At 56.1% G+C, this 12,479-nt stretch overlaps 1 protein-coding gene across 1 annotated transcript; it reads left to right on the top strand.

Moving 5' to 3' along the window:
* The first annotated feature begins 203 nt into the window (after nucleotides 1–203).
* Nucleotides 204–11,368, top strand: LOC101545185 (keratin, type II cytoskeletal 72). Its single transcript, XM_004601504.2, has 9 exons — nucleotides 204–668; nucleotides 2,546–2,760; nucleotides 6,994–7,054; nucleotides 7,386–7,481; nucleotides 7,806–7,970; nucleotides 8,621–8,746; nucleotides 9,388–9,608; nucleotides 10,190–10,224; nucleotides 10,845–11,368. Exons 1-9 carry the CDS (start codon nucleotides 204–206, stop codon nucleotides 11,039–11,041), a joined length of 1,581 nt encoding a protein of 526 aa, XP_004601561.1. The 3' UTR covers nucleotides 11,042–11,368.
* Nucleotides 11,369–12,479: the final 1,111 nt, after the last annotated feature.

The raw sequence follows: 12,479 nt of genomic DNA on the forward strand, positions 1-12,479 counted from the left end.
AAATCTGGGTTCGGGAATGGTAATTTACTGAAACGGAACCGCAAGAGGCCCCAGTGTGGCCTAAAAGATGTCCCGGACCTGCAAATTAGGCGGCCGGCCGGGCCCCCGGGCCGGGCTATTTAAGGGGCGAGCGGAGCGGGCCAGGGCAGCCACTCCGCACCCCTCTCCTGCGCCGCCGCCGCCCCCCTGGTCCTCCTCGAAGCATGAGCCGCCAGATGCACCACTACCCCGGCGGGGAGCGCCTGGGCTTCAGCGGCTGCTCGGCGGTGATCTCGGGCCGCGTGAGCAGCAGCTCGGCCTCCTTCCGCGCCGGCGTCAAGAGCACCGCGGCCTTCGGCAGCCGCAGCCTCTTCAGCGCGGGGGGCGGCCGCCGGCTGGCCCTGAGCGCGGGCGCGGGCCGCGGCGCCGCCTACGCGCTCGGCCACTGCGCGGGGGGCGCGGGCGGCGGGCGCGTGGCCGGCTTCGTGGGCACCGTCTTCGGCAGCGCCGGGCTGGGGCCCGCGTGCCCCTCCGTGTGCCCGCCCGGCGGCATCCCGCAGGTCACCGTCAACAAGAGCCTCCTGGCGCCCCTCAACATGGAGCTGGACCCCGAGATCCAGAAGGTGCGCGCCCAGGAGCGGGAGCAGATCAAGGCTCTGAACAACAAGTTCGCCTCCTTCATCGACAAGGTGGGTCCCGGGCATCCTCCTTTTCGTGGGGTGGGACTTGTTTCGCGGGGGCAGCTCTGCGGGGACCTGGGCTGCTGGGCATCTCTGAGTCCCTTCCCCCATCTGTCAGTGGGCGAGGAAGGGCTCACCCTGAGGGTTGGACAGAGAATACGCAGGTGTTTTAAAGCGTTTGGCACAGAGCTGGCACGCTCTCCCAATGATGGGATTTTTTTTTTGTTTGCTTTTTGTTTTTTGGGCCACACTCAGCGATGTTAGGGGATTGCTCCTGGCTCTGCACTCAGGAATCACTCCTGGAGGTGCTGGGGGACCATATGGGATGCTGGGGATCGAACCCCGGTTGGCCGCCTGTAAGGCAAATGCCCTTACTGCTGTACTATTGCTCCAGCCTGCTGTTTGGAGTTTGATTCCTTCCACTGCACACGGAGATCCTTGCAAGGGAGTAGGTGGGTGGAAGTCAGGGGCAGGGCAGTGTGGAATCAGCTCTTTGAATCAGACTCAGAGCTGGGGTCTCCGCGTAACCCAGCTCCGAGAGTAACCCAATGCGAGTCATAGGGCCTGATTCTTAGGGGAAGGAGAATGAACTGGAAGGTACTGGAGGATAGGGGCCAGCATGGGGTTGCTCGTCGGGAGGGTATTTGAGGAGAGAGAAAAGGACCAGGGCCCCGAGCCATCGCCTGGGAGGAAGACCCGGAGGGAGAGCTTCGGGGTCATGTATGTGTGGGAGTTGGGGTGGAGGCAGCAACGCACCTGGGGAGTTCTGGGAGACCAGAAACGCACCTGCCTGGTCTCTGCCTGGCAGAGGGGCTGAGGGGCTGGACCCTGAGTAACAGGGAGCACAGGCCATGTGCCTTCCTTGGTGCCTGGTGGTTCTCATTTAGCAACCCACAGCCCACGACTCCCATCATTCTGCTGTGAAGATGAGGAATGGAGATGAGAGAGGTTGAGATATGGTGGCGGGCAGGCAGCGGCGTGCTCGGGCAGATGATGTGAGGGTGGGATGGGGGTGGACAGGAACGGTAGCACAGTTCTGATCCCAGAGGGAAAGGATGCCTTCTCCCTCTCAGTCTGGTCTTCCCCAGGCGCACTCTCTCTCTCTCCCTCCCTCTCTCCTTCCCTCTCTCCCTCCCTCTCTCTCTTCCTCCCTTCCTCCTCTTCCTCCCTCCCTCTCTCTTTCTCCCCTCTCTCTCCTCTCTCATTCTCTCTCACTCTCCTTTTCTCCCCCTTCCTCCCTGTTCACTTTCGGGTCACACCCAGCGATACTCAGGGTTTACTCCTGGAATTACTCTTGCTGGTGCTCAGGGGACCATTTAAGGTGCCAGGGATCGAACCTGGGTAGGTGGCCTGCAAGACAAGCGCCCTACCTTCCTCACTCTCGCTCTAGCCCTGGTCTTTCTCACAGCTGTGTGAAGGAAAACACTGCTGAGTTGCCACAGAGCTTGCAGTGATCTAGTCCCTTGATGTGACATCTTTGGTTGCTTAACCAAAGGAAGCTTGTGAAGACATGATAGTCCGCTTTGGAAACTGAGGCACAGCTATACATAGTAAAAGCATGTGAGGAAGAGTGAGCTCCAGGAAGTGACATTCCAGGACCAATCCCCACCCGCATTCCTCCCTTGCCTCCCTCCCATTCCCTTCTCTCTAAAAACATCATCCCATGAGAGCTCCTGGCACCAGCTCAAGGCTGCACCCCAACCCATCTTCCCCTCTTTTCTCTTGACCTGGACCCTCAGTTGGGCATGTATCCCTAACTGAGTCCACCTTGGTTTTTCCTGCCCTGTCCCTCCCCGGGATGACCGCCTCTCAGCTCTGGGGCCCCCTCCCTACTCATGAGAGGGCCAGTGGAGAGATTCTAGGCTAGGGCCATGCTTGTCTTCCAGGTGCGCTTCCTGGAGCAGCAGAACCAGGTGCTGGAGACCAAGTGGAACCTTCTGCAGCAGCTGGAACTGAACAACTGCAAGAAGAACCTGGAGCCCTTTTTTGAGGGCTACATCAGCACCCTGCGGAAGCAGCTGGAGGCACTGTCGGGGGACAGGGTGAGGCTGGACTCGGAGCTGAGGAACATGCAGGACCTGGTGGAGGAGTCCAAGAAGAGGTGAGTGATGGGGCCAAGAAGCCGCCCCCTGAGATCACACCTCACACATGGTTGCTCTTGAGAATGTCCTAGCTCGTTTGCCCACACAGCTGCCATAAGCCTCTCGTAAGGCTCAGGATAAGGGAAGATCCAGGTGCAAAGGGTGCTCCAAGTGCTTCATCTTTCACCCTGGAAATGGAGGAATAATTAGCTGGAGCAATAGCACAGCGGGTAGGGCGTTTGCCTTGCATGAGGCCAACCCAGGTTCTATTCCCAGCATCCCATATTGTCCCCTGAGCACCGCCAGGGGTAATTTCTGAGTGCAGAGCCAGGAGTAACCCCTGTGCATCGTGGGGTGTGACCCAAAAACCAAAAAAAAAAGAAATGGAGGAACAGCAAGAGGCAGGTATGGGGAGACTCTCCTTGAAGCCCCATAGACAAATGTAAAGGATCTGATGGCTCCTGAGTGAGATTTTCCATTTGGGAGCAAGAGAGCCTGCACACCCTCTCCCGCAACAGTTCTTGAAGCTAAGCTGAAATCAGTTTTCAAGCCTTCTGTCCTGTCGAGGCACTTCCACGCTGCTGCTGAATCCCCTTGATGGAGAATCTTGGCGATTAGGCTTGGGACCAACCATCCTTTCTCTCCTTGGTAGAGCCAGCAAGGAGGGAGGAGAATATTTAGGCTTGTGACCTGCTGTTTTGGAAGCTTGTTTCCAGGTGCCAGGAATTCTAAGGAATCCTGGGGAGAAAAGCCTTGACCGATAATTCAGAGCAGTGGAGACGGTCAGGGTGAGCAATTTCTCTAGTACCACGTTCAGTCTCTCTGTGTCCCACTCTTAACATCCCCTGCTCCCGGGATCTGGACCACATTCCTCGGAAAGCACACGGCTATGGTGCCAGGCTTCAGTTACACTCAGAAAGTGCCCAGTGCATGGGACTGAATATGGGTTGAAATGGGGGATAGCTAAATAGCAGATGGAATCCAGTAGAAATTTGAACAGGACCCTGGTAACAAAGAAGTCACCTTCTAGACAGGTGATCTAGAATCTCCACTTGCTAGTCCAGTGGGTCTCAAGCCTCTGTGAGCTTTAGCTTTAATATTTATGCAAATCCAACACAAATTTAATAATTATGCCAGGTACTGGTCCCTCTCTGGATACTCTAAACAGCTGTTGAGAGGGTAATGATAGCCAGGAAGGTCTGAGAAACTCTTCTGAGTGACAAAGTGCTGCAGATGGAAAATGCCACATCCCTGCTGTCAAGGGTATGGGATCTGGGTTCTAACTTCACTGTTTACTGTCTGGATGAATCATTCACCATACTGAGAGTCATAGGATCTACCACTAATTTTATCATTGATATATTTAATGCCTATATTGGTACATGGATCTTCCTAATCTGTATAAAAGTGCAGAATTCTAAACTTGAAAGTATCAAGGAGTTTGTTTCTTGTTAGTCTAGGTCTTCCTTCCTTCCTTCCTTCCTTCCTTCCTTCCTTCCTTCCTTCCTTCCTTCCTTCCTTCCTTCCTTCCTTCCTTCCTATTTTCTTCCTTCTTTCCTTCTTTCTTTTCTTTTTGTTTGTTTGTTTTTGGGTCACACCTGTCACTTCTCAGGGCTTACTCCTTGCTCTGTGCTCAGGGGCCATGCCTGGCAGGGCTCAGGGGACCATACAGGATTCTGGGAGTCAAACTTGGGTCAAGGCAAGTGTCCTACCTGCTATACTATTGCTGTGGCCCCTGAATCTAAGTTTTTCAATACCTAGATATCTGTTCTGTACCACTGTATCACTGTCATCCCGTTGTTCATCGATTTGCTCAAGTGGGCCATATCTCCATTGTGAGACTTGTTGTTACTATTTTTGGCATATCGAATATGCCACGGGTAACTTGCCCAGCTCTGCCATGCAGGTGGGATACTCTCGGTAGCTTGCCGGGCTCTCTGAGAGGGACGGAGGAATCAAATCTGGGTCAGCCATGTTCAAGGCAAACGCCTTACCCACTGTACTAATTTCCCCTCCCATCTGTTTTGAGCTGTATAAAATATGGACCACTGTTTTGTCAAATAATGAAATGTGAAAACTGTATTTGGAAATACCTTTCTTAAAGAGTTGGAGGGGCAGTTTTCTGTGTGAGTGACTGAGTGTGGTCCTCTGTGTTTTTCATGCTCCTCAGAGCATGCGCAGAGGTTTTACTGAGAGGAGTTTTGCAAGGACAGGATCACCCGGTTCTTTGGGTTCTTTCCAAATTTTCTGCATTTTCTTCCTTCAATAGACCTTTCCACTTCCTTATGTTCTATGTAATTCACTTTTTAACCATGTCTGTTACTTCTCTCTGATCTATGAAGGGCTATTTTCCTTGTTCACTGACTTACCCCAGGTGCCTCTGAAGTTCCCCACATTTGACATTCTTTCGTAGATGAAATATTGCATGTCAGAGTCATAACTTATTGCTAAGGATCTAACAGAGTTTCTGCTGACAACTCAGTTTCTATCTTTTTCTTTGTTGAAAGTAAAACTCAGAAGTTGTCATTTGACTTGAAAAATGGGGATTAGTTTCCTACTCAGTAAAATCATTTACCTTCCAGGTTTCTGGGAAGTTTGCAAAATAGCTTTTCCCAGACTAATCAAATGACTGTTCAGATGCTGTTCCTTTGCTTCGGGCATTGAGTTTAATTCAGCAGACCAGACAGCACTGGGAATGGGGCAACTTCTTAAAAAGTATGCTCCCCCTCCCAACATTTTAATAAATGTACATAAATAAATGTTTTCACACTTTTAGTGCAGATTTATTTTATAGAAAATAATGACCATCTATCTTAATTGGAAAAGTCAACTTTTGTTGTAAAATTAGAGAAATAAGAGATTTCATTGTTTAGAAAGCCTGGCTTTATTTCTAAATTCAAATAAAAATCTCAACCTGTTCTTTGGGGACTACTGTAAAATTTTATTCTGCAATCAATTAAGGAATACATTTTGGAGAGTGCATTATTGAATAATGCATTATGAGGTACCATGATCACTCATTTATGAAGAGATAAATAAGAGATAAATAGTGAAGCTGTTTTTATTTGAAAAGCTATTTGTAACAAATGAATGCCAATTTTGATAATCATCGTGATTAAGCTTTTCATGTATTTGTTAGATAGAAAGATAAATGACTGAAAATTCACTGGTCTGTAACTTGCATCTTTGCTTTTATTTCTGTTCATAGAAAGATAAGACTGAACATTTTACATGAGAGAGATTGTTAGTAATAGAAACTATAATATAGTTAGATAAAGAGATTTCAATTACCTTTGAATACATAGAATCCGAGATAATTTTTAAAAACCGTTTTCAGTATGTTTTATGCAGTTTAGGAGAAAAATACGGAAGTTTTGGGAACTGTTCCAGTCTCATTTTAAATAACCCTTTTCACTAACCCATACTACTTCAAACACTCAACAGGGCCTGAGCTCTGTGTGTGTGTGTGTGTGTGTGTGTGTGTGTGTGTGTGTGTGTGTGTGTGTGCACATGTGTGGAAAAATCAGTGATGGATGAAAGAGGAAAAGAAAAAGTTCCCAAGAATTGCTTGTGTTAAACTAAATGAAAAATTTTAAAAAGGCATTTTCTAGCATTTCCTATGCTCGAAAAATTCCAAATATCCCCAAATCAGCTCTTTGGCATAGTAAGGATGGAATAATGCAGCCTTCAATGAAAGGATTCACACACTTACCAGCCCCTTGTGTGCAAACTCTGTGGTAACACCCCAGCCCTGCGTCTACCACACACACACACACACACACACACACACACACACGCACCCCTTCTTTTCAAGACCTTGTACTTCACCTGGAACCAAAATTTGTGTAAGAAACAGGGTACAGGGTTAACAGTCTGCAGCGGGAATGGGATTTTGTCCAGGGCGTGGGAAGTGTTTGTACCCTAGGCAAATGCCCCTCCCTGGGGTCCCAGCTGGCAGAGGTCCTGTGCCTGTGATGGAGGAGGTGATGCTGAAGGGGTGAGCCAGGGACCCTCTGCCCCAGAGGCATGTTCAGATGGATGCAGGAGGCAGCACATGCCTTGAGCAATATATCTGTTATTCCATGTGTCCTGCTACAATCTGTCAGGAGGGCTGTGTCTGCCCACAGGGTGCCGGTCCCAGCTATAGACCCCTGTCAGGGAGCTCTTGGCATAGGAAGTGACCATAACTTGCCCAGGAAGCGTGGGCAGAGCTGAACCAGCCCCATGGACACGCTGTCCCATCTCTCCCACAGGTACGAGGTGGAGATCAACAGACGCACAGCTGCTGAGAATGAGTTTGTGGTGCTCAAGAAGGTGAGGGGGCTGGAGGCAGGTGGTGGGTTCCGGGGCACATGCTCCGTGATGTCTGGAGGTTGGGAGACCCCCCATGGGTCACTCAGACACCTGAGAGTTGAAGGTCCCAGCTCCCGTCTCTAAGTCCAGCCTGGGTCACACGCTGCTCCCCGGGCCGACCAGAGTCACTTCTGCACCCCCGAAATAGCCCTCACGTGAACGCCGACTTGGTTTGCTCTCGGGCTGGAGCCCTCCTGTGGGACAACAGGGCCAGGGTGGGCCCCCCGAGTCTGCTGTGCAATGAGGGAGTGTGGAGACAGGGCAGCTGTCCCTCTTCTTTCTCTGTCCCCAGGACGTGGACGCGGCCTACATGAACAAGGTGGAGCTCCAGGCCAAGGTGGACTCCTTGGCGGACGAGATCAAGTTCTCCAAGTACCTCTATGACGAGGTGAGAAGCTCGCGGCTCTCTCGTGAGCATGGTCGGTGCGGCCTGTGGGGCACTCGTCCCAAGCAGGGCCGTGGTTTGGGCCGAGGGGTCCAGAGCTGGACTCCCCTCAGCACAGCAGGAAGCTGGTCAACAGGGGCTGTGAGGAGAACGGGGAGGCCCGAGGGGAACTGCAGGGGAAGATGGGCCCGGTCACTGCTGCTGCAGGCGGCCAGGACCCCCATGCAGGGCAGGAGTGGGAGAGCTGGAGACTCGTTGGCGGGATCAGGAGCAACGGAGTCTGCACGGACCCCCTCTCACTGGCCCTGCTCCCCAAAATGTCCCCAGGAGATCGCGCAGCTCCAGTCCCACATCAGCGACACGTCCGTGGTCCTGTCCATGGACAACAACCGGGACCTGGACCTGGACAGCATCATCGCCGAGGTGCGCGCCCAGTACGAGGACATCGCCCTGAAGAGCAAGGCCGAGGCCGAGGCGCTCTACCAGACCAAGGTGGGCAGGGGACACGGGTGCCGAGAACCGGCTGCCCCCTCTTCTCCCAGCATGTATGTTCACATGTGAGCGAGTGTGCTTGCCTGGGAGTGTGCCGGGAGCTGCACGGGGTAGGCTGTGCACACCCAATGTCTGCGTGGAGATGCCTCCTGTGTCCTGAAGACGGGCCTCGTGGAACTGCCTCCAGGGGGCCAGGACTGGCCACCACTATCTTGAACCATGCGAGGGGTTTCCATTGGGTCCTGTCCCCTGCCAGGGCTCTGTAGCAAGGCCACACCCAGAAGCCCGATAATGACCCCCCCAACACACACACACATATGCACACACACACATATGCACACACACACACACACACAAGTTTTTCTGGGTGATCCTGTTTTTCAGTCTTGTCTCTGTCTTTGTCATAGTGAAGACAGGACACTCGGACTCCCCTGGGGTCTCACTCTAGACAACGGGGTCCTGTGAAGCTGGTGGTGGCGGGGGGGTGTGCTCTGAGAAGGAAAGGATTCCCCCCGCTAGCTCTGGGTTCTGCCTGCACCTCTCAGACACTGAGAGCTCGGAGGAGGCCCGGGGCCCTCTGCCCACTCCTGGGACACCCCACAGGGCACATGCTCGGGTCCGGTGCTCCCCCTCTCTCCTTCTCACCACAGATCCAGGAGCTGCAGCTCACAGCCGGCCGGCACGGTGACGACCTCAAGCTCACCCGGGCCGAGATCTCCGAGATCAACCGGCTGATCCAGCGGATCCGCTCCGAGATCGGGAATGTGAAGAAGCAGGTGGGTTTGATCGAGGAAGGGAACCTCGTGGTCTCCATGGAGACAGCCGCCAGCCACCCCACCTCCCCAGTCCCGGCCTGCCGAGGGAGGAGGGTGGTGCCGGCTGGACAGTGGCCTATCCAGCCACAGGAGCAGAGGTTCCTGTTGAATTGAAGCCAGTTTATCCCCAGACCAAAGGGACACGCCAGGAACAGGCGCTGGATGCCTAGATCCCCTGGACCTTAGCCTGCACACACACCCGAGGGCAGGGGCTCAGGAAAGCCGTGTGGCCGTGCTCAGGACCCACTGAGGGACCCCTGCAAGGGTCTGCTTCTGTCTGCCAGAGCAAGCTGGGCCTCTGTGGCTCAGGAGGCCAGACACTCGTGGGGCAGGTGTTTTGTTAACAGCTATTAGTTCCCATTTACAAAAATATTGTACAGGATTGCACAAAACAAAGGCTTTCTCAGGGTTGGCATTAGACTTTTAGAGGTGATGGCAGAGGGCGGAGGGCCCACGTGTGTTCCCCCACTAACTGCCCCCTTCTTGCCGGAGCCCCGAGCAGGAGTCGGGGTGGTACAGTCACTGCTGGTGATGCTGCAGGGGCATGTGCCCTGAGCAGATGCCCGGCTGGCTCAGGGTGAGGAACCCTTTCCTGCCTCCAGTGCTCCAACCTGGAGACGGCCATTGCCGACGCAGAGCAGCGGGGCGACTGTGCCCTCAAGGACGCCCGCGCCAAGCTGGACGAGCTGGAGGGCGCCCTGCAGCAGGCCAAGGAGGAGCTGGCCCGGATGCTGCGGGAGTACCAGGAGCTGATGAGCACCAAGCTGGCGCTGGACATGGAGATCGCCACCTACCGGAAGCTGCTGGAGGGCGAGGAGTGCCGGTGAGGGGCGCGGGCACCGTTGGGGTTTGTCCCCAGGATGAATGATTTGTTCCTGCTGGAGTCCTTCTGAGAGAGTAGACCTGACGGGGTGCGGGAGTGGAGATCCAACTTAGAGACGAGGGAGGAACGAGGGTGAGCGCCTTAAAGCTGGAGGAGAGGAAGCCAGACAACAGCAGCGCTGGGCACGGCGGCACCTTGGGTCGGGGGTTATGGGGGGGGACATGAATGGCCGCCAGGAGTCATCTGAGTTCAAGTGAGGCAGTGAGCCAGGGAGGAAGTGAGCTCATGCCTTTAATGGCCACAGACCGGGGCATGACTTGGGGCCGCGAAGGCCATTATCCCACACAGCAGATGACGCCCACACCACTTGGACGGGAACCGAGTCCTCGAAGCAGATCGCTCACCCTGGTCTCCGCTCGGGAGACACCCTGGGCGGATGGGGAGAGGAAGCCAGGACGGGGCTGAAGCAGAAGGGGGCGCATCCCGGGAGGGGAAGCTGAGTCACGGGGAGAGGAGAGGGCGGGACACCCCGAGAGGAGTGGTGGCTTACGGAGGGCTCGCCCGCTGTCTCCCCCCTGCAGGATGTCCGGTGAATACCCCAACTCCGTGAGCATCTGTGAGTATCTCCAGGCCCCGCTGTGCCCTGAGCTGCCTCCCAGACATCTCAGGCCCTCTGACCCCAGGATGCTGAGAAGTCAGAATCCTTGAATAACCCTAGTGTGCCCTCAGGGGGGGCTCGGGGGCACCAGGCTGGCTTCAGTCACCGAGGGGAGCAGTTGAGAGAGGACCGTGTCCCGGACCAATGGGAAGGTCGGGCGAGAGCCCAAGTGAGGTGGAAGGCCATGGCTCAGGCTGACGTGCTGTGAGATCTATTTCTGTATCTCTGTACAGACTGGGCCAGAATCAGGGCCCTGGGCTGCAGGGGCTGGGGGGCGCAGGGTAAGGGCTGAAAAGGCTGAAAAGTCCTCTTCTCCCATGTGAAGACTCGCGTGGGGCGCAGGGAGGTGCCACGCTGGAGGAGGTGAAGGTCATTCACCAACTTGCTAAGGCCCGGGGGCTAGATCGGCCCTGAGCACTCGCCCTGCCGGGCTCAGAGCAGGCGCCCAGGCCCTCGTACGGGGAAACTGCAGAAGGGAGGCTGAGTCCCAGCGAGGTCCCGCTGCGGGAGCGACTGGAGGAGGGGCCGGGAGCCCCCGGGCTGGCTGACGGGCGCTGGGTCTCCGTCTCTGCCCGCAGCTGTCATCAGCAACACCAACGCCGGGCCGGCAGGGGCCGGCTTCAGCGTGGGCTTCGGCGCCTCCAGCAGCTACAGCTACAAGCCGGCGGCAGCGGCGGAAGTGAAGACCAAGGGCAGCTGTGGCAGCAGCGAGTTCAAGGACCCGCTGGCCAAGCCCTCGGGCCCCAGCTGCGCGGCCAAGAAGGGCTCCAGATGAGCGGTGGACGCGGGGCGGCTCTGCGGGCGGGCAGAGCGCTGTGGAGCCCCCAGCCCCGCACCCCCCAGGCCCTTTCAAAGTCCCCCCAGCTGTTGGTGCCCCCACTGTCGCTGTCTGCCGGCCGGTGCTCTGAGCCCTGGCGCTGACCTCCCCCGGGCCAGCGTCCACGGGTCCCCAGGGCCTGTGGTCGCACCCACGCGCAGGACACTCCGCCCACCCCCTCCCCCCCCAGGCAAGCCTCTGGTCCCCGCACCCCTCCTGGGTCTCTGTGGCTAAGGGCCTCTCTGTCTCTGTGCCGTCCGCCCGGGGTCCTGCCCGGGTCTCGGCTTCCCCTGCAATAAATGATGGCTGTCACTCGAGTCTCTGTGTCTCCCTGTGGACCCTTGGCCTCTGCGCTGCCTCCTCCGGCCTCCCCCAGACCCAGGCAGGCTCAGGGGAGAGCTGACTGCCAGAAACTGCCGAGATACTGCGGACATGCCCAGGACAGGCTCATGACCCTCGGGCCCTGGGCCCTGAAGCTGGCGCAGTAGCAGAGTCCAGCCTGGTCCAAAGGCTTTGGAGCTCCGCCGGGCACCCCAGCATCCTGGCTGGCAGTGTGGCCCCCTTTCATGGACCCCGACACTCCGCCAGCCAGGAGGCCCTGCCTGCCACCCCACACTGCTCCGGCGGGTCCCCGTCCCCCTCCACCCGGGACCTGGCCTGTTTTTACGACGGTCCCTCTATGCTCAGGTGGCAGCGCTCTGAGCAAGACCGCTGTCCAGGCTTTCTGTTCAGGAGCTGGGGTGACCAAGGGACGTGGACACTCACTGGGCCCACTGTGTTGGGGCTGGGATAGGATTCCAGAGAAACAAGGAACTCAAGCTGGACCAGGGCTGTCGGGTCCTGAGTGCAGCCGGGAAAAGTTGCTCACGGGAGGAAGCTGGCGTGTGTGGGCGTGTGTGGGCCAGCAAGGCACTGCGGCCGAGTCCCCGTGGATGAGGAGGCTAAGTCTAGCTCAAGGTGCCCCACCTCCTTCATCCCTGCATGCTGGTTTCCCTCGGAGCAGCCCCTGTCTTTGCACACCCAAAGATCTTTGCCAGTTGGGTTCCCAGGCCCCATCTCCCTGAAGGTCCCTACTAAACGCCACCTCACAGGTGCTTGCACTTTCCGGTCCTCCAGGGAGACAGATGCCATCAAGCCACGAATCTCTCCGTGAGGAGGGCTCTAGCACTGCCGCCCAAGCACCCCACTGTCCCCCATTTCACAGCCTGCAAGCCGGCTGTGACCCCCCTTTGCAGGCCTGCAAGCCACTGCCCTCATGCCCAACCCCTATGACTGTTAGCCTTGCTGTCTGTCTCCTCACACTGCCCCACATCTTCCCTGGCTCGGGGTCCCCCAGGGTGACTCAGAGTGAGAACCCCGTATCCATTTGATGCAGGAGTGTTTGACTTAGCCTCAG

This window comes from Sorex araneus, chromosome 2 (genome assembly GCF_027595985.1).
Source record: "Sorex araneus isolate mSorAra2 chromosome 2, mSorAra2.pri, whole genome shotgun sequence".
Lineage (NCBI taxonomy): Eukaryota > Metazoa > Chordata > Mammalia > Eulipotyphla > Soricidae > Sorex > Sorex araneus.